At 36.3% G+C, this 23050-nt stretch overlaps 1 protein-coding gene across 4 annotated transcripts in view; it reads right to left on the reverse strand.

Annotated features, from left to right (window-relative positions):
• Positions 1 to 23050, reverse strand: part of UBR5 (ubiquitin protein ligase E3 component n-recognin 5) — a 159240-nt gene that overhangs the window by 42863 nt on the left and 93327 nt on the right. For all 4 annotated transcript variants that reach the window (XM_055348784.2, XM_019032423.4, XM_031013591.3 and 1 more), the window contains exons 15-28: positions 18597 to 18706; positions 17654 to 17766; positions 16192 to 16335; positions 15984 to 16095; positions 15585 to 15739; positions 15149 to 15346; positions 8954 to 9164; positions 7905 to 8031; positions 3852 to 4003; positions 3303 to 3398; positions 2699 to 2822; positions 2238 to 2335; positions 1297 to 1445; positions 732 to 823 (exon numbers count right to left, since the gene is read on the reverse strand). In XM_055348784.2, the coding sequence (XP_055204759.1) occupies positions 732 to 823; positions 1297 to 1445; positions 2238 to 2335; positions 2699 to 2822; positions 3303 to 3398; positions 3852 to 4003; positions 7905 to 8031; positions 8954 to 9164; positions 15149 to 15346; positions 15585 to 15739; positions 15984 to 16095; positions 16192 to 16335; positions 17654 to 17766; positions 18597 to 18706 (1881 nt within the window). The remainder of the gene's footprint in view (positions 1 to 731; positions 824 to 1296; positions 1446 to 2237; positions 2336 to 2698; positions 2823 to 3302; positions 3399 to 3851; positions 4004 to 7904; positions 8032 to 8953; positions 9165 to 15148; positions 15347 to 15584; positions 15740 to 15983; positions 16096 to 16191; positions 16336 to 17653; positions 17767 to 18596; positions 18707 to 23050) is intronic.

Here is a 23050-nt window from a genome sequence, read left to right on the forward strand (position 1 = left end):
TCTAGTACACTTGGCAAACAATCAATAACAACAGATTATCACACTTTTAGGTGCTTAAAATAAGGAAAACAAAAAATACCAACCAGAATTCTTTTAATATCTATTAAAATTTTTCATTTGTCCTATACAATTACTTAATGGTACGGTAGATGGTTTTTACAGTCCAATTCTCTATTATAACATTTGTAGCCATTTATACTAAAGTCCCTATCCATAATCCTAAAACACCACAGATGTTAGTGCTAGGTATTTCATTGCTTCTCAGGTCTCTGAAAACCAACAGAACTAGCTGTGGTAACTGTTGCTCAATGAAAGACTGTTGCATTTAGTTTAAGACACAGTCTAAACATTCACCATGATTCCCTCTAGGCCTATGGCAATTTTCTCCTAGTATACCCCACTATAGGGGGCCTGAGACCTCCACTGCATAATACACTCAGGAACATTCTGAAGATATACTTCTCAAAAGACTAATCTGATCCTAGTTACAATGTATAATCACCTACTTTTATTTAAGGAGGGCAATGTTAGAACTAGCAAAGAAACCAAACATTTCACAGTATACTTTAAATCAAGAATCACATTATTATACATAAACTGACTTAAACAAGGGAAACATAACCTCATGCTTTCTGAAGTAAAACATGACTTAGTACAGATTATTTCCATACAGTAATATAAATCTAAACAGCTTATAATATTAAACTAAAGAAAACTAGAATTGTACTCACTTGCAATCATGACCTTTATGACAAACCCTTGCACATTCCGTACAACAACAAAGTGACTCCAGCAAGCCACAAGTTCGACACTCAAAAATATCCTAAAATTAAGAGTGTACTTTTAAAGGAATAATTATAAGTATGCATATATCTCATCATAATAATTATTTCTGGTATTTTCTAAAACAATTCAATCTCAACAAACAAAATTAATGTGCTTTGGAAAACTAGAACTTATAAAGGGCTACAGCAAATATACAGTTTATAATATACAAATAGAAATATTACCAGTAGAAAAAAATAATTTGTATCACCCCCAAAAAGGCATTGTAGTTATAAAATCTGTATCAAGATTTGTGGATCAGATTATACTACCCAGTGAAAATTTCCAATTTTCATGGTATGCCATATTTAACTGAGCAATCAGCTCTTTTGCCTCATTTACTTAGGAATTAAATCAACTTTCTTCATATCAGACTTAATTCCAAAGCTGAAAACTGTAAGTCTAGTGATAGTCATACGGAAAAAAGACACAAAGGTATGATTAATACAGGAAAATGTAAAAATAACTTACCTGGTTAATGTGCTCTGCTCCAGTCCATGTAAAACTGCAAGTGTCATTACAACATAAAACATATAAAGGAGAGTCATCAGGGTTGGTACCTGATGGGCAAACCATTCCCATGAATACATCTTCCTCTTTTTCACTTGAGGATATTTCAGCTAAAAAAGTAAGAACATAGCAGTTCATCTTTCAGGAAAGGACTTAATTAGCCATCCATTTTCTTCAACTGGAAAGCCTTAGCATATACACAATATAAACCAGAAATTATATATCAATTTTAAAAAGTGATATACAAAGATGACATGCAAAGAAATCTAACCAACTCTGGAACAATATAAAGTAAAGCATAATTACATCATACCCACATATGATGCCAATACAAACACACTATACATCAGCCATCTGAATCCTTAGCTCTGTTTCAGGCAGTTAAGACTCAAGTCCTGGCTCTATTTAGCAAATTATAGACCATCTCATGAACTATTTATCAGTGTTTTAAAAAGATAACTACTTTAATCTTTCAAAGGCTGGAAGGTAAGAGTTGATATTCCTTAATGCTTTCTATTTAGCAGGAATTCTAAGTCAGAAATAACAAGACATCTGTCTATTATTCTGTAAAGTTATATCACTTAACACCAATTAACTACCAAGAGGTTCTATCAGTAATCCATCTTATTTTCCAAAGATTTTACACTGTTCATTACGGAGTATTTATTTTTAAATCAATAAATTTATATCAGCTGTTTTTTGATGGAAAGTTGGAAGATACAGTAAACTTGAAGGAATAATAAACACATGAATTTCATACACACACAAATCTTGATCGTTTCCAACCAATTGTATCATTTACATATATAGAAATCCAGTCTGAATAATTATAATATATGTACAGAAGAGAATCTATCCAAACTGAAAAATATGTAACTCATTTAGGATCTGAAATAAATTACCTTTTGCAATTTTCTGAGCAGTTTCTAAGATGGTAATTGCAGCAGGATAAGCTCGGCCACTTACAGCTGACATAAATGGGGTCATCCCTCTTGCATCCCTAAAATAAGAAAAATTATATGTAAAAATATTAATTACTACTTATTTTCCTTCCTGATTATAAAATAAATGTTCATGATAAAACAAAAAACTAAATTTTGTTTTAGTCTTTCACATATAAATATACACCTCAATCAAACTAACATAAAAGCCAGTTTGTATTCATTTAGTATACACTACATGATGTTGAGACAGCCTCTTTCACTCAACAGAGCTTAGCAGTAGAGGGAATACCATGCTGAATTCTGATAAATTGTTTTAAATTTATATAACTATTGTCCATATAGTGTAAGAAGATAAACTTTAATAGTAAAAGCTAAGCTAAGCTAAATCTTCACATGAAAAATATATCAAATCCTCTTACTTGGCAGAAAGAAGTTCTCGTAGATAGGGCTGGAGAACCACACTGTCACATAACAATTTCAATATAAAATGAGCATTCGCCTTTCGATCCTTGGATTCTACTACAGATGGCTCTGTGGAAGGACCTGTAATTAAGCAGATCCATTTGGTACAAAACAACAATGAAGAAGATACAGTAAAAGAATATTCTGGGCTACCCTGCCTATGGGGCACATAAGCACATAGACGATAGGGTACACTGCCTATGGGGTAGCTAGCCCTGCTCTGCAAGGAGCAGTTACAATTTTTTTTTAAAAGAATATTCTGGAATAATATATCAGGCATAAGCTACCAGAACAATATTCTAGTATCAGTAATAAATTAACTTCATCACAAATAATTTAAACCTATGAACACCATTTTACAAATCTCATCTGATTTCTAAATGTATGTACACAGACACCACATATTTGCACTGACAGATGGAAGGTAATTCAGAGAATTAGATGTTTTTCAAGCAAAGAACAGTCTCCTTGAGATAAAGTGTAGATCTGTAGAACCCTATATCCAAAGTGTGTCCTTTTTTCTTCCAGATGACTAGGCAGACAGAGAGTACAGATTCTTACCTGGAATAGTGGAGGTGCTTGGTCCTTGACCAGTACCGGTTGCTGCTGTGGTAAGAGATCCCACAGCGGGGGCCAGGATAAAATCAATGTCACCATCTTTCAGTAAACAGAACAGTAGGATGTATATCATTATAGGCAACATATTCCTAACATGTTCTCTTAACTGGCCTTAAGGCTTTTCTCTGCAAGCCAAAGGTCAAATTGGATAGAGTTTAAGTGGAAACTTCTTTTCCAAACTACAAGAGAAGGAATCCACTAGGCAAATCTATTGACTTATCTTGATATATTACTAATAAAGGGATTATTCTTACTGGTATAGAAATAAATATTTCAGTAAAAGTGGAATACCTGACAAGAGTTCTGGAATTTTAATTTTTAAAATATAAATCCCTTAAATCTAATTTTTATAGCTAAACTAGTTATAATATTCATCATACTACTTTCAAATATTTCAAATTTCTAAATATCCCTTTAAAATGTTAAAATTATTTCCTTCCATGACCTGCTCTTTTTGTTAAACACTAAATGAAATTAAATAACAGCTCTTACCAGGATCCATCGCAGGAGGGTCAGGAACCCAACTAGGGGGAGCTATGGGGGGTGAAACTGGATCCTGGTGGTCACTGGATGAAGCTCCAGCTTCATGTCTACCCAAACCAGCTGCTCTCAACGAACGTCTCATCATTTCCCGTAATCTCAAACTAAAAGAACATGAACAAAATCAGAGCTCACTACCATATCTACACATAATGAAACGGTGTACAGAACTTCTCATCTGAGAAGATGAAAGTATGTCCTACAAGCAAGCACTCCAGGCAAGGGAAGTGAAGTACAAATGCCAATTCTGGAATCACAGAATAAGTCAGTGAGGGATAGAAATAAAACTGGGGGCTCCTAGTACACCGTTCAGCACTAAAATCACTATATTAAGCTCCCACACAAACTTAAGCACAGGGAACGAAAGCTGCGGTGAAGTAAGATTAGAAATAATCTTTCATACAGTTCAGATAAAAGAACAGCTAAACATTAAAACAAAAAAAGTTTCTATCCCCCGTTTATAATCGGTAATAATTAAGTTTAATAGTAGACATCAGCAATCATACTGATTAGCACAAAACCAGTATTGTTCAACACTAAATCCCTTTTATAATCTCAAAAGCAACTGAACTAATATCCACACAATTATTAGTTTTAAAACAAAGACCAATTTAGATTTTTACACACAAAAAATTTTTTAACAGTACAACTTGCATCCCAAAGAAATTAATGAATGAAACTAGAGTTTATAAAATGTGTTGTTAATGTATGGGCATGGTTTTTTTTCCTCCTGCTATAAAAAAAAAAATACTATACAGGTGTACACATCACTAAAAAGAAAAAGAAATAATCACAAACACAGAACTCGTTAGGGGAAATGGGAACTATCTGTATGAAAATCTATACTTTACCTTTGAATAAAACCTTACAACGGCTACAAAATTAATACATTTAGAACTAACAATGATTTAAGAGAGCACAAAAGGCAAATCCCTTCACTCAGCCACAATTTTAGAGCTTGTAAATGGATAAAGAGTAAAAATTTCATTTTGAGGGCCAGACAACGCATAAGGGACTTCATTCTCCCATGTAGAATTAATCTCAGACATGACATTCTCATGTGAAAGACCTAACACCTTACTAGATACGCATAATACATCTAGAAATAATTTCAAGTTTTATTAATGTTTAAATCTCTAATTGCAATTATTATTTAATTGAGGATAAATGTGTTTTTCCATGTCAATACATTTTTAATTTTATAAGGAACTTTTTTTAAAAAGTCATTCACAAAAATTACTTTTAGAGGCTATCTTCAAGAACATATCTATTTTATAAGACTTATTTATGATGTATTTTTTGGAATAAAAACACTCTAGAAGATTCTGCAATGTAAATGTTACTGTCTCAAATAATATATTTGCCATTATAGTATTCACTATTAAAAAATAACTATAGTTAATTCTTTTATAGTATCAATGTCTTCTTTTTCCAATTTAGAAATTTGAGTTTAAGAGTTTTTATAATGTGGATGGGAGCATGGCACAGTGACTGTTTCAGTCCAGATCACTTCCCTGTCCAAAGATATCACCCAGAGCAGAGGAAAAGGAAGACTCCTTACCAGTAACAGCATACACCATGGTGACTGTTCACACTGTGATGCTCCTATACAATTTTAATTAAGCTCAACAGACACCTGGTATCCTACCTAATGTGTCTTACTCAAAGCACAAAGAAAAAAAAAATCAGCAATAATTGGGAGACACTGCAAATAACCTGAAAATAAATGCATGTTTTGGCCTTTTTAAGAATGCTTACACCAGAGTCACAAACTCAATGGCTAATGGGTCAGAAAGGTAAAATAAGGGCAGTCAGGTGTAAGAAATGGGGGTAGTGACAAGCTAGAGGCACACATGCTTATCTGAAGGCATTCAAATTAAAGGAAAAAAAAATTTTAACATTGCGCAGGCCAAACAAAAAACATTATGTGGGCTATTCTCCAACTTCTAGCTTAAAGCAGATTAAGAATAAATGAAGATAAATTGAGACCATAGTCTCATCTTGAACTTGCAAACTCCCAACTTTGTTGCTGTCATGTAGTCAATTCAATATTAAATGAGGGGGCCATTCCTTGTCATTTTTAAAATTGTCCTTAACCTCTTTTCTTCATTAGGTCTTGGGAACATTTTTAAGTACAATGCCCAGCTCCTCATATAGATTCTTAAAAAACAAAAAACAAAAAACAAAAAAAGAAAATTATTCTTCAAGATGTTGTACACAATTCATGAAGATTCACCTGTATCCTCAGTGGCTGAGGACAATACTGAGGAGATACCACCTTGGCTGCTAAGATTCAGAGTTTTGACATTTCTTCGTAAAGGCTTGCCTGGAGTCATCGTATTTTCTGACAATATGGAAGAATTCAAGGATGATGTAATTTCCTCTTTGTAAGCACGTTATATCCATGCTACAGAAGCCTTAGAATCCAGTCATGTTCAAACATAACACTGTGACAAAAAAGCGAAGGTCATGTGTCTTCCAGATTAACAATCTCTAGAGTATATACACCTGCAATCAGATGCATCAATCAAGCTTTCCACTAAATCTGCCCTTTGTACTCAGGAACTATTGAGTCACATAATAAAACTTCTGAGTCAAATCATCATCTGAAGGCATTTAACAGTATTCCATTCAATATTGAAATTGCATCAGTTTTGAGCTTACAGCTCATGAATCCCAGCCTGCATACTCATCAAGGGGCATCGCCTAGAAAATCCATTGGAGGCTAGAGGAGGGTTTCACTTCAATGAAGCAGTCTGTGGACTTCCTACTGCCCGGCGTGGATAATAAGACTCCTGTGCTTTCATCTGTTCAACCGGCAGCCCTGAGTTTGAACTGGTTAAGAGCACTGCAGTGAAATCTTCGGCAAATTCCTCAAAGGAGCTTACTCTGCAAATTATTTCTGTGAGCAACACATCACCCACTCTTGAAGCTCCTTTTAGTCTTTGCCTTCAAAATAATCCTGACATGAAAAAAAGATGGCAGCACTGGCATTGGACCAACCATATCAGAGTCCAACTTGATTTGCACCTGTAATTTCCCTGAGGAAATGAAATACCTGAAATAATTCAGACACTAATTTCTTCATGAAGAATTTAAGTTGCTTCCCACTTTAGACCAAACACTTTGTCTGCCTAGCATAGTCCTGAATAAATAAACTGGTGATAATTTCCATTTTGTTTAGTCTACATAACGTTTTTGCACTGTTTTAAATTGTAATTTGGTCACCCACGAATACTTTTTGATAAATCTCACTTCAGGATGTTTTTGAACCTGGTAAAGTATCAGCTTGGATCAACTTGGTAGCCTTCCTGTTGCCAATTTAAGAATACACATTTTTAAAGGAATAGTTAACTATGGAACAGAAAATAGGCAAGGAGAATCTTCATTTTAAGTAGACTTTGCAACCTACCACATTAGCACATAGTGAGCAGTGCTTCCATTAATGATCTTGTCAAGCAGACAATAAATTTTTTTCCTACAGAAAGAAAACTGTATCCTGAATTCTTTATATTCATTATCTAGTCAAATACCTAGCAATTTTTAATGTGTTATAAGTTTGTCCATCCCAAAACTCAGCCTGAAAATTTAAACATCAGACATCCATAATACACATCACCCTTTCATTTTTCTCCCAGATCAAGATATCTGAGAAACTGACCTAAATAAGCAATCTGAAAAGATTAAGGTTCCTTCAATTATTATACTACTTGTTCTCCAAATAAGACACTAACTTCCTAGGAAGCAAGAATGACGAATTTAGAACAAATTGAAAGAAACAAATTTAAACTACTTGTCTAAATTACTTCAAATTTATTAAGCGTCCCAGCTCTACCTTAAACTCTAATTTGTTATCAGATTATTTTTCCCAGGGTGTTATTGGGAGGAACAAAAATGAAACAAAAAAGGACCCACCAATTCATGTACACGACAGGTAAGAGATATACTGCTTTCTGTACTTGGTTTTTTCCTCCAATTAAAGTTTCCTGGTAAAAATCACATTACCTTCGGCTACTTGATGATCCAGCCCGATTACCTGGGCCATTACTTGAAACAACTGATATTGCATTTGCAATGGCCTCAACAGCAGAAAGCCTTTCTGCAAATGTATTTCTTTCAGAACGCTCCGCTTCTGAAAAATGAGAAAAAATTAAGATCGATTTAAGTTTTAAAACTAATACGCTGAGTATGCATAGTCCACTAAACACTAATCTCTATATATTTAGTACTCTAATTCACATACTAGATAACCAATTGTTCAATTTTTCCTCCTTAGAGCAACTAACACTTCAGACAGACTGAACTATCTGATCTTTCACATGTGATTTATTTCCTTATTCCACCTTACTTCTCAATCCACGAAGGGCAAAAATAAGGTCATTAATAAGAAGACTGAAATTTAGCTTTCACTTATTAAAATAGAAAAAGACCTACTTACCAGTACTTCAGTCTCAGTTTATGTACTATGTATAATCCTTACTGATTCAATGATAATAACATAAAGGTCAGAAACCTGCAAACCACTATTCAAAAATGTAGCTACCAGAGTATCATCAGCAAATTCAAAAAAAAAAAAAAACACATTATGAATTACATATTAACACTTTGTCCTCAATTTCTCCCTTCATTTAGCCAATTAAAAACTTTATGGCAAAAAAAGCTTATTTACCTTCCAAAAACATATAACACCTCACTAAGTGATTTTTCTCCTCTACATTCTAAAAATTTAGATAAAAGTTGCCTCAATGTAACTTGGCTTAACCTGCTAAATAATTCTCATGTAATAAGTCATCTGCAATGATAAAATCAGTAAAGTTCATTTAGTATTACATATCCAGTTTGTATATATCATATAGTATTAAATACAATAAAAACACACTGGTGCAAATTTTTTTTTCTTACATACCCATCTTTACCTTCTGAGAAAGTAAAAAAAAAAAAAAAAAAGGACACACAAATTCTTTATAGTGATTTGCTTTTCTTTAACAACTGTTACATTTTCAAAATTGCCTAAAAACTCCCTTTAAAGACCTTGCTATAGTTCTTAATCTCACCCTCTTCTTCTTTAGTTTCTTTATTGCTGGTTGGAAAGCAAACTGATACACAAGCATGCAAAATATTTCGATTTCCATCACATCTGTGGCTGATGAATGTCTGTAGCATCTGTAGATTCTGCTCTAAAACAACCGCTTGCTCAAGATTCATTAGATATTGTCGACAGGCCTCATAGTCACAGCGCAGAATGTGTTGCATTAAGGTTTGTTTCTGTGCTCAGACAAATTAGGGGAAAAAAACCTCAATGAATTTGAGTAGCACATTACATATATTAAAATTTTCTCACGGCCAACACAATAATATATAATCAGATTTGCAAATCAGTAGAGACAATTTCAGGTGGCCTACCAAAAGAAACAGAACTTAAGGGTACACTTTAAGCAGAACATACAATCGACAGGAATAGAGAAGGGAGGGTAAACTTTCTGTTAAGGACAAGTAAATATTTTTAGCTTTCTCAACTAACTCAGCTCTGCAACTGAAACGGGAAAGCAGCCACCTACAATGCATAAATGAATAGGAGTGGCTGGATTCGGCCTTTGGGCCATAGTCTGCCAATCCTTGGTTTTTACTTCATGTTATCTATCTAATTAGAACCCTATTAATAATGATAGCCAATTAAGCAAAGGATATAAATTTTATTCCAGGCTTACTCTCACCTTCTTAGGCTTTTGTGTGTGTGTGAGACAGCGTCTCACTCTGTCTTCCAGGCTGTAGTGCAGTGATGTGAACACAGCTCACTACGGCATCAACCTCCTGGGCTCAAGTAATCCTCCCGCCTCAGCTTCCCATGTAGCTAGCATGCACCACCACAGCAGGCTGATTTTTTGTAGAGGCAGTCTTGCCATGTTGCCCAGGCTGGTCTCAAACTCCTGGGCTCAAGTGATGCCCCCACCTCAGCCTCCCAAAGTGCTGGGCATGAGCAACCCACACCCAGCCCTCTTATGCTATTAAAGGTTATATGAAAACCGATACCTTCAATTCTGCAGAGATCATGACAGGTGTAATTTAATTAACAAAGACACAGTGGTACTCATAAGTATTTATAGAACATATCATTAGCTTTCTGACAAATAGCATGAATATACCAAGAAGTTCATTCTTTCAGAATGGAAAACTGTAGTTGTGGAATATTTAATGAATCGAATATAAAGCTTTAGTTTTATAAAACAAAGTTGTTCATTTTAACTATAACTAGAAAAAAGCAGGTGGGAAAAGAGCATGTGGGAGTATAAAGGAAAAAAAAAACTGCATTTGAACAACTTGCCACCTTCCGGAAAACTGTCAAAATAAGCTCTCCCCTATCCCCAACTTGAGAGCGGGTGGAGAACAGATGTCCACACAAGAAAACACACCTAAACAACTATTTTCACTATCAACTACACGTGAGACAGGCCACTGTGATTGTGGAACTAACTATGGCTCTGAAGTCACCTCATCAACAGCAAGCTCCAGTTCATGAGGAGCTTAATACTAAACTTTCCAAAACATAGGGAAATTTATACAAAATATGTTGAGAGAAAATGTCAAAGTCTCCCTGAAGAACAAAGAACAGAGTACTTTCAAAGGGCAACTAAAATCAAGATATTTTGTTGTACAGTGCTGTCATATACACTGCTTTCAAGTAACAGCCAATTATTTAGTTAGAAGCAGCTACTACTCTACAGGAAACTCTTACCTCCAACCTGCCAGACTATAGTAGATGGGATCTCACACTGAGAGTATCAATACTACTTAGTTGTGTTACAAGCAGAAAAGTTTACTCTGCATCATTGTATGTTACATCTGTCAATTATTCTTATAGCAAAAGGCAGAGTGAGTTCAATAAAAAATTTCTTGTGGGTCTACTGTGTGGTAGGCCCTAGTCACTGAGGTAGGTATAAAGACTAATCATGACACACCTCATCCCTACCTGCGGGATGACGACTCTACCTGTCAGATCCTGACAAAGTGAAGAGGTCACAGAATCAAATGCCTACACTTGAAGTAATATAAATGAATGAAGGAGGCTGTGTGTAAAAGAGATAACAGAAGCTGTATACTAAATGGCATCACTAGCACTTGGAGCAACAAACTCTAAGTAGTGAGAACTGCAATGAATTGTAAAGACCAGTCTAATGTTTTTGGGATGTAGATTACGAGGCCCAATTTCACCAGATCTTCTAAAATTAAAATCTGGATTTTAAATGTAAATCCTGTGATTTTTCAATATTGGTAACCCATCAAGAATTCTAAAATGATATGAAGGCTATTTCTAGACATCAAGTTCAGACCACAGCTACCTCTGTATCATCACCTCCTTTAGTTTGAAACCACTAGTGCAGTAGGTTACAAGCAAAGCTAAGCTAAGAACGAGTCTGGGTGTCTAAATAAAAGCTTACAGATAGTGCTCATAAGCACCTGGATTCAGTCTATTTTAGATGCAGTTCTAAAAAGTACTTCTCACCTCCAATCTAATGGAGGGTGAATATGCTCCCATATTAAACTCCATTTCCATCCTTTATAGAAAAACTGCTCAAAAAAGTTGTTGGTATTTATCTTCAGTTCCTCACCTCTCATTTTCTCCTAAGTTCACTCTAATGCTTTCATCCCCACTATCAATAATGACCTAGATGGAGCTAAATCCAACAGTCAATATTCAGTATTCACTTCACTGACCTACCACATCACTTGACACAGTTGGTCCCAGCATCCTGCTTGACATGTGTTCTTCATTTGACTTCCAGGACACAACTCATTCTAGCTTTCCTCCAACCCTGTGGATGTTCCTTCTCAATCTCCTATGCTCGTTCCTCTTTATCACCCTAACATTTAAATGTTGAGACTATTCTCAGGACTTAGTCCTTGGACTTTTTCTCCTCACCACCTCCATGATCTTGTTCAATATAATTCCTCTAAATAAACAACTCCCAAGTAAATTTCTCCAGCTTGAGCCTTTCTCTCTTAGTCAGACTTACACATCTAACTTTCTACTTGCCATCTCCTCTTGGTCCAGGAATCTGTCAGATAATCTTCTAATAGACAACTTAAATTTCACCTGTCTAAAACCAAATTCCTGAACCTTCACCTTCACTTCTTCTATCAGAAGAGACATCTATTAAAATGTCTTCACATTCACTTCCTCTATCAGAAGAGACATCTTAAACTTCACGTCTAAAACCAAACTCTTGAATCTTCTTCACTTCTACAGTCTTCAACTCAGTAAATGACAACTTCATTCTTCCAAAACCATTAACCCTCTTGCTTCGTCTATTTGATACCCTACATTTAGCCATTAGCAAATCCATTAGTTCTACCTTAAAAAGATACCTAGTACAGTCATGTGCTGCATAAAAACATTACGGTCAATGATGGACCACATATATGACTGTGGTACTACAAGATTATAATGGAGCTGAAAAGTTCCTATTGCCTAGTGACATCGTAGCTGTTGTTAAATCATACTGTTTGTGGCAGTGCTGGCATAAACAAACCTACTGTACTGCCAATCATATAAAAGTACAGTACATACAATTTATGTACAGTATAATATTTGACAATGATAAAAAAACTAGGTCACTGATTTCTAAAGTATTTACTATACTTTCTTTGGTTACTTTAGAATGTACTTCTTCTATCTATTTTTTTTAAAGTTAACTAAAACAGCCTAAGGCAGGTCCTTCAGAAGGTATTACAGAAGAAGGCATTGTAAATTGCACATTTTTTAAAAAGGCAGTAAAAAATTTTAAATATAGAAAAAGTGCTTAATACCTGGGTGATGAAACAAACTGTACAAAAAACCCTGTACATGAGTTTACCTTGCAGTAAAATCTCACATGTACTCCCAAGCCTAAAAGTTTTTTTTAAAAAAAAAAAAAAAGAAAAGGAAAAAGAAAAGAAAACTCTGCCCCTCCCCCCCAAAAAAAACCCTTAAGGATATAGGAAAGAAAGTTATTTTTTACATAGCTACACAACATGTGTGTGTGTGTGTAAGAGTCTCACTCTGCCGCCCAGGCTGGAGTGCAGTGGCATGATCTCAGCTCACTGCAACCTCCACCTCCACCTACTAGGTTCAAGCGATTCTCGTGCCTGAGCCCCTTAAGTAGCTGGGATTACAGGCACAACCACACCCGGCTAATTTTTGTATTTTTTATAGAGACGGGGTTTCGCTATGTTGCCCAGGCTGGCCTCAAACTCCTGGCCTCAAGTGATCCATCCACTTTGGCCTCCCAAAATGCTGGGATTACAGGTACAATCCACCGTGCCCGACTGTGTACAACGTGTTTTAAGCATATTATTATTACAAACAAATCAAAAGGTTAAAAAAAATTTAGTGTAGCCTAAGTGTACAGTGTTTATAAAGTCTACAGCAGTGTACAGTAATAACATAAGCCCTCACATTCACTTACCACTCACTCACTGACTTACCCAGAGCAACTTTCAATCTTCTAAGCTTCATTTGTGCTAAATGCCCTATCAGGTGCACCTTTTTTTTATCCTTTAGACCGTATTTTTACTGTACCTTTCCTATGTTTATGTAAACAAATACTTATCACTGTGTTACAAATGCCTACAGTATCTAGTACAGAAATACACTATATAGGTTTATACCCTAGGAGCAATAGGCTATACCATCTAGGTTCATGTAAGTGCACTATGTGATGTTTGTACAACAATGAAATCACCTAACAATGTATTTTTCAGAATGTATCCCTGTCATTAAGCAACACATGACTACGTAACTAGAATCTAGTCACATTTCACTCCTAACTCCACCCCCTGGGCTAAGTCACTATCATCTCCCACCTGGATTATTATTATATCCTCCTAACTGGCACTCCTACTTACTCACTTTCACCCTAGTACTCTCAGCATGTCATAAGGAATCCTTTTAAAATGTTCACTGATATCAGGTCAATCTCGGCTGAAATTGCTCCAATAGCTTCTAATGCACTGTCTCCACATCTAACAAATACTCTTACAACAAACCACAACACGTTTAAAACTAAATTCATCCTTTTCCCTTATCCCATTTGTTCGCCCCTCCTATATTTCCTCTCTACCATCAACCACGCCCAAATCAGAAGCTTTATTAATTCTTTTATTCACTGCTAAAATCCAGTTACCAAGCTTTATAGGTTCTAGTTTCTTAAGATCTCTTAAATCCATCCCCTCCTTCCTCATTTCCAAAAGTTGACATTTACTTTGTTTCTAACCTGGATTATTGCCTGACTTTTTCCTTTTAAAATGTTTTTTGTTTGTTTGTTTGTTTGTTTGTTTTGAGACGGAGTCACGCTCTGTTGCCCGGGCTGGAGTTCAGTGGCGCGATCTCGGCTCACTGCAACCTCCGCCTCCAGGGTTCAAGTGATTCTTGTGCCTCAGCCTCCTGAGTAGCTGGGATTACAGGCGTGCCCCACCACGCCGGGCTAATTTTTGTATTTTCAGTAGAGATAGGGTTTCACCACGTTGGCCAGGCTGGCTTCAAACTCCTGACTTCAAGTGATCCGCCCCCCACTCTGCCTCCCAAAGTACTGGGATTACAAGCGTGAGCCACCACACCCAGCCTACATTAACCTTTTTATCTGATCTCTAAACTTCTGATATCTATCAACTGCTCTCTAAACACCCAGCAGCCACTGCTGATCTTTTTTAAAAAATCAAAAGCACGTCATTCACTGGCTTATAATCCTCCTCCTCCTCCTCGCTTTCAGGCTGAAGTTTAGGTAGCGTTAGGTGAGCACACAAACACCCTAGTGCCCCTCTCCAGCCTTTTCAGTTGCTACTCACTGACCCACAGGATCCCTACCAGAATTTTGGTCATATCAAAAAAAAGTACTTTCTCCCAACTTATTAATAAGATTCACAAAGGTTGCTCTTGGTGCCGGGATAATACCTCCCAACTCCATCCCTGTGTCTAAGGGGCCTATCTGATCTGTCCAGGTATCGCTTCTTAAAGGAAGTCTTTGGTACAGTCACAGTATGATTTATATCTCTCCCCTTTGTGCTCCTACAACATTATGCACGCCTTGCTCAAACACTTAAATTACACGATAATCACTGATGTACTTGTCTATGTTGTTTTAATAGACTATTAGCTCTTTTAGGGAAGAAAGGGGCAATGAATGATCTATTTAAGATTGTTGCAAGATCTATTCAAGACTATTTAGTGGTGTTTTGTGAATTAAAATGCCCAGTAGTTTCAATACTCAAATTACCTCTACAGCCATGATGATAACAGCAGCTTTCTTTTTGATTGTTGAATTGGCAGGAAGATTTATTAAAGAATGCACACCCATTCCAAGACTACTAATAGGTGGAAGATCCAGCCAATCGGGATCCCTTATTCCTCCCATGCAATCTTTGGCCATTGGGTAGATGGTACCATTTCCATCTCGAAGAATAATGGGAGATTCCTATAATAATGGGAAAATGGTAAAGTTTGACTCCTAATCAAAAAATGTATCTGATTTTTACAGGCATATTTAGTTCCAAATTAGATTTTAGTAATAGTAATAAGAAACCTAGTATTCAAATGTGCTAAATATTCTAGGTTTTTGAATAATTGATAAGCTAACCAGAGCCAGACCCCCTAACCTCACAAAAATGCCACTGTTGTCCTATCACTTTTCAAAAGCAAAAATGAGCCTCTACCTGTCCAGCAGTGAAAATGGCTACATTCCTCTCATTCTGACCAAGGAAAGCAATGCTGCTTGTAGGAAAATTGTTTTCCTGTTCTGCTTTTCCTGTAGCAAGATCAAAGATGCAGTATCGTACCCAATTTCCAGTCTTCAGAACAGCATGAACACCTTCAGAAGCACATAAATGAGAAGAAAAATTGTTATACATCTTATCTCTAATAAACATCTACAATATTTTAACTTCTCTGGCCACACTTGTAAGTCAATTCAAACAGATACATGCCATTCCATAATGTTACAGATAGGGAACAAAAAAATGCCAATGCCCTGAATTATTTTATCATATTCTCATTTCCTGAACAAGTATTAATGGAATATAGGATATGCCAGCTGAAGAAGTTTCAAAATTTACCTTTGGAATCTACATTCACTGCTAATATTTCTGTTTTTTCAGGTATACAAAGCTTTTTAGGAGTCCTTTGGAAACAGTCGGGAACCTTCGGTGTTCCACCAGTTTTGACAACCTGCATGACACAAAAGGAATTTTGCTTTCAAACTCCATAATAAACTCACGGAGTCAGTTCCAATATTCACTTGCTGAATGACTTCTTTACACTTACCTGCAATTCATCAATTCTAAGTAACCTACAATCCTGCAGGAGAGAAGAAGGGTCAGCATCTGGACCAGAGCTGTTTTGACAGTTAGTATTACTGGAGGTTCCTGGAAATTTTACAGCAACATAGGCACCATCTACTTTTAGCACCTGGAAGTATAGGCAAATTCAATGAACATTAGCAATAGCTTATATAAAATCAACATACAAATTCTATTCACTGAACTAATTTAATGTTAAAGGAATCCAATTCTTTGTATGTTTCTTCAATGATCACCAAGTTATAAAATTAACCCAGAAAGACTCTGAGCTTTGCTACTGACATCTATATTCAAGGCTCATTTGCTAGAGAAAACTGACCCACACAGCCAGTGATTACAGTCAGTGAATGTTTTCAGTAATCAACTGAAAAACTTAAGTATATAGCCCGTGAAATCCTCCCATCTCCTAATTAAATTAAAGCAGCCTTCGGTCTGACAGAACTTTCTTGAAAATGGCAACGTTCTATATTGGCAGTGTCCAATATGGCAGCCATTAGCCATAAGTGGCTACTGAGCACTTGAAATGAAGCTAATGTGATGAAGGCGCTGACTTTTTTAAGTTATTTGATTTTAACAAATTTAAATAGCCACATATACAGCTAGTGGCTACAATACAGTCAACACGGGGACACGGTCAGCAATGCACAGAAAGACAAGCACAGAATTTGAAACCAGGACAAATTTGGGTCCCACTTCTGCTACTTGATGCTTTTTATTTTAAGCCCGTATCTAATTCTCAGAAGAAAACACCTACCCATGAACTACAGGTCTATTTTGAGAATCAAATGAAACGGTATATGAGAAAGACCTTTATAAGCTGCAGAAACTGGTATATCTGCTCTTTCCTTTAAGTATAAATGAAAGACTATCACGTTTGAGAAACTACTGAGTAATCATGAAAACCTTTACTTTACAGACATTCTACAACTGCAAGTGCATTTTAAATATGTGTCAGCAGAAGAGTGAAATTAATGGCACTCAAATTGATGGTTTCTTAGAAGGCAAAACAGAAGAGAGGAGAAAAAGCGGAAGGTGACTTGTAATAAGGTTTTTCAGTACTCTGGAAGAATTTTAAATGTCATGGAAGATGATCTCAACTAGAACTAAGAGATCCAACAAATGGGCTGTACCAAAAAGTAACGTATCTCTATGCAACTTTTCTACAAAACTAAAACTATTCCCAAATAATAGTTTTTTTAAAAAGCAACATATCATCATAAATGCTCAAAGAGAGGCATAATCTCTTCATCTGTCAGCGACTGAGAAGACAGATCTGCATCAGATGCAGGGGTGCAACTAAAGATACCACTGAAGATGATAAATAAAACAGCCCTGAAGAAAGGACTCAGATATCAACCACAAATCCCTGGATAACCAATATCATTATAATTCTGTTAGTAATTAAGTTTTAGATATCTTGAACAAACCTTGCCAACAGGAACATTCTTGACATCTTCCACAAAAACCACTTCCCGAAGAGACCACTGCTCTTCATTCACCTTTTCCTCTTCTTTTGGTGCAGGGGTTGACCGTCGTCGTTCTTAGACAACAACAAAATGGTAAGTACCAAAAAGAAAATGTAAAAGAGACTTTATAGATTTCATCTAAATTTATAAGAAAGACTATCTTTAAAGGGATACATAAGTGAAGTTTCTCAACAATTTCCTAAGCTACTGCTTTATGAATTGGAGTTTTCTGATCAATCTGTACTTCAAATAAATTCACAGTGAAGAACAACTGTAACCATTAATGTTTAATTGTATTAACACCAGTATAAACAAGTACAAAGAAACAGGGTAAAATGTATTTTGTACTCCCAAAATTATGGTATCTAACCAGAGTTTAAAAAGGAAGATCTGCCACATAGTTTTAAGAAAACTATCACATAGCTATTAAAATCTAACTTTTAATTTCCTAAATTGCAAAGCAATTAACACCATAAAATTTATTTTAAGGAATTTTTGAAAAAATTCTATCCATGGTGTGGCAGTAAGTCTAGGTTTATAAATTTACAAATTTTGAGCAAAAGTTGTGACCAAGACATAACCAATTTACAATAATAAGAGTCTCAACAAAAGTGAGTAGATAGACTAGCTAGTGGCAATTATTTCCTTCTATTACTATCATGAATTTCACATATCTTTTTAAAACTCTAATTCTGAAAAACAACAGAAATAGTCAACACTGTAAATACCATCTTTCTATTCAAAGAAGGTTATGCAAAAAAAAAAAAAAAACAAAGTAATAGAGATACAAATTATATAAAAAAATGTAAAAAATGATACGAGTTGCCTTAAATCAGAAACAAACTAAACACAGCTGTCTGCATGAGACCTATTTTCACAAATGCATACAACAAATAAAACTTACTGTATGGCATTGATGCACTGCTGGCAATTGAGGATGCATCACTACACGTGGATGCTGGAGATGGTGGAGGACCCATTTCTGTTTTTACTGGCTCCTGCTTACTTTCAGGCCTGTGATAAGAAATAAGATTCTCCTTATAATTAGATAAATGAAATAATGGAAACTAGTATTTTTTAAAGACAAGTATTTTCTTATAAGAGAATGAATATTAAAAACATTTTTATTAAACTATGTATTTATATTAATTTTTTTCATTGTATATTTTTAAGACTCAAGAATAAAAGGTACACAATGCATGCTTTCAAATAGTGGTTTAATATGGGAAGGAAAAATATAAAAGCTATCAACAACTTGAGACAATGATTCAGATAAGCTTTATCTAGAAATAACGAAATTTACACTTAATTTATCAACACAGCTTTATCAAAGCCTCTTGAGCAAACAAGTTTCACACTGCAACACTGCTAAGATTTGGATGTGGCAATTTAACTGAAAAAAAAAAAGGTAAAGGCAAGTAAGTAAAAAGCCCATTAGACCATTAATTTCTTAGAGTTCCAAGAAGAAACTCCACTCACAATGGTTTATAAAAATTTATTCTTAAACCATCTGGTGACAGGATTAAAAAACTAGCCCTCTTTAATGAGTTATTTAATACTCTGTTTAAGAAAATAACTACAGCAACTAAACAGCATTCTACAGATGGTGCAAACATAAATATTTTTATATATTAAAGGGTAGAAATCAGTTTTTAATCAGAAAAGTCACTGATTATTCACAAATTTGTTATTTATATACCTATTATAAACTGGACCATCATCTTAACCCTCTTGTCTCCTATTACTCTCATCAGAAATTTCACCTGAGTTTAGAAATAATCTAAAAGAAAACTGGTATTATTTTCACCAGGATCTTAACATGAGTGATCTCAATAAGTACACAGCAAATATTCCTGGCTGCTCCACAAATGCTGTGATGGTGGGGGGAAGCCAATACTGACTAATCACTAGCATACCTTTAAAGTGAATGCATTTCAATGACTGGCAAACGAGGGTACTACTGACATGAAAAAGACTATGTTCTTAACATTTAAATTTCACTTAGCTCTTCTGCTAATATTTGAAATGGCTGATTTCAAGGAAGATCTTGAAAAACTTCCTAAATTACAGGCTTTAAATACCATATTCTATTCTAATCTTGCATTTGTACACATCAAAATTATTTCAAATGTTCTTTACAAAGTTCATAAGACAATGAAAATGTTTTACTTCTATTTTTAGTACAAAATCCAATGTAATTAGAAGAAAAGTCTATAAATCTTTTAAAAAACCAAGACAGAGAAAGAACACGAAAACGAAAAGCAAAACCTTAATGAGGTATAAAGTGCAATAGCTTTGGTTTGTTAAAAATTACATTTAACTTAACAGTAATCACTGTTTCTACATTTAAGTTTGCACTTTTAACACTGAGAGGAATGACAGCAGTAAAGTTAGTAAATTTATAATCATAACATCTGAGTATAAATGGAAAGCAAACTAAAAAATTTTGGAACCTTAAAACTCTGTATGTACAGTAAAATCCCTATCATTTTTCAATGCTTGAATGCATTTAGAAAAAAAGAAAATACATTGATGTGTTAAATGTTCGTTCTAGAATGTGATATTACTACTCTCCCACATATCTATACTGGTCACCTATTTTTATAAGATTAAGAAAAAATGTTATTTAACAATTTTACTAAAGTTTTAAAGTTCATGTACCAAACAACCAAATTACAGTACAAATGATTATTTTTAAAGATGAGTAGATGTTTCTAAAAGCACAGGTGTTAAGATCTCTGTACTACGCTCCAAACAGAAGTCAGCCCCAGAACGTGGGGCTATACAAAATTCAGCGGTGTTTCTATTCACAAATCCCTTCAACCCAAAAAACGTTTACAAATTCTTTACAGATATTTCCCTCTTGAGTACATTAACCTGTAAAACCCTTTCAATAATCAAGATGTAGGGCAGGAAGTTAGGTAGAAATTAAGATGATTACACAAGGAGAGAGAATGTCGGCTTAACAGCAAGGCTTAAACATATTATTACTGCCACAAAACACCTGCAAAGGATACAATCTAATAACAAAACGAGGGCATCAAAAGAGAACACTACACTGTCATCTGGCCATCAAAATCAACTGTTAATATATAAATATGAGGGGGGAGGAGCCAAGATGGCCAAATAGGAACAGCTCCGGTCTACAGCTCCCAGCGTCAGCTACTCAGAAGACAGGTGATTTCTGCATTTCCATTTGAGGTACCGGGCTCATCTCACTAGGGAGTGCCAGACAGTGGGCGCAGGACAGTGGGTGCAGCGCACCGTGTGCCAGCCGAAGCAGGGCGAGGCATTGCCTCACTCGGGAAGCGCAAGGGGTCAGGTCAGGGAGTTAGTTCCCTTTCCTGGTCAAGGAAAGGGGTGACAGACGGCACCTGGAAAATCGGGTCACTCCCACCTGAATACTGCGCTTTTCCGACGGGCTTAGGAAACGGCACACCAGGAGATTATATCCCTCACCTGGCTCAGAGGGTCCTACGCCCACAGAGTCTCGCTGATTGCTAGCACAGCAGTCTGAGATCAAACTGCAAGGCGGCAGCCATTGCCCAGGCTTGCTTAGGTAAACAAAGCAGCCAGGAAGCTCGAACTGGGTGGAGCCCACCACAGCTCAAGGAGGCCGGCCTGCCTCTGTAGGCTCCACCTCTGGGGGCAGGGCACAGACAAACAAAAAGACAGCAGTAACCTCTGCAGACTTAAATGTCCCTGTCTGACAGCTTTGAAGAGAGCAGTAGTTCTACCAGCGTGCAGCTGGAGATCTGAGAACAGGCAGACTGCCTCCTCAAGTGGGCCCTGACCCCTGACCCCCAAGCAGCCTAACTGGGAGGCAACCCCTAGTAGGGGCAGACTGACACCTCACACGGCCGGGTATTCCTCTGAGACAAAACTTCCGGAGGAACGATCAGACAGCAGCATTCGCGGTTCACGAAAATCTGCTGTTCTGCAGCCACCACAGCTGGTACCCAGGCAAACAGGGTCTGGAGTGGACCTCTAGCAAACTCCAACAGACCTGCAGCTGAGGGTCCTGTCTGTTAGAAGGAAAACTAACAAACAGAAAGGACATCCACACCAAAAACCCATCTGTACATCACCATCATCAAAGACCAAAAGTAGATAAAACCACAAAGATGGGGAAAAACAGAGCAGAAAAACTGGAAACTCTAAAAAGCAGAGCGCCTCTCCTCCTCCAAAGGAACGCAGCTCCTCACCAGCAACGGAACAAAGCTGGACGGAGAATGACTTTGACGAGTTGAGAGAAGAAGGCTTCAGACGATCAAACTACTCCGAGCTACAGGAGGAAATTCAAACCAAAGGCAAAGAAGTTGCAAACTTTGAAAAGAATTTAGACGAATGTATAACTAGAATAACCAATACAGAGAAGTGCTTAAAGGACCTGATGGAGCTGAAAGCCAAGGCTCGAGAACTACGTGAAGAATGCAGAAGGCTCAGGAGCCGATGCGATCAACTGGAAGAAAGGGTATCAGTGATGGAAGATGAAATGAATGAAATGAAGTGAGAAGGGAAGTTTAGAGAAAAAAAAATAAAAAGAAACAAATAAAGCCTCCAAGAAATATGGGACTATGTGAAAAGACCAAATCTGCGTCTGATTGGTGTACCTGAAAGTGATGGAGAGAATGGACCCAAGTTGGAAAACACTCTGCAGGATAATACCCAGGAGAACTTCCCCAGTCTAGCAAGGCAGACCATTCAGATTCAGGAAATATAGAGAACGCCACAAAGATACTCCTCGAGAAGAGCAACTCCAAGACACATAATTGTCAGATTCACCAAAGTTGAAATGAAGGAAAAAATGTTAAGGGCAGCCAAAGAGAAAGGTCAGGTTACCCACAAAGGGAAGCCCATCAGACTAACAGCTGATCTCTCAGCAGAAACTCTACAAGCCAGAAGACAGTGGGGGCCAATATTCAACATTCTTAAAGAAAAGAATTTTCAACCCAGAATTTCATATCCAGCCAAACTAACCTTCATAAGTGAAGGAGAAATAAAATACTTTACAGACAAGCAAATGCTGAGAGATTTTGTCACCACCAGGCCTGCCCTACAAGAGCTCCTGAAGGAAGCACTAAACATGGAAAGGAACAACCGGTACCAGCCACTGCAAAATCATGCCAAATTGTAAAGACCATCGAGCTTAGGAAAAAACTGCATCAACTAATGAGCAAAATCACCAGCTAACATCATGACAGGATCAAATTCACACATAACAATATTAACTTTAAATGTAAATGGACTGAACGCTCCAATTAAAAGACACAAACTGGAAAATTGGATAAAGAGTCAAGACCCATCAGTGTGCTGTATTCAGGAAACCCATCTCACGTGCAGAGACACACATAGGCT

The sequence above is a fragment of the Gorilla gorilla genome, chromosome 7 (assembly GCF_029281585.2).
Source record: "Gorilla gorilla gorilla isolate KB3781 chromosome 7, NHGRI_mGorGor1-v2.1_pri, whole genome shotgun sequence".
Lineage (NCBI taxonomy): Eukaryota > Metazoa > Chordata > Mammalia > Primates > Hominidae > Gorilla > Gorilla gorilla.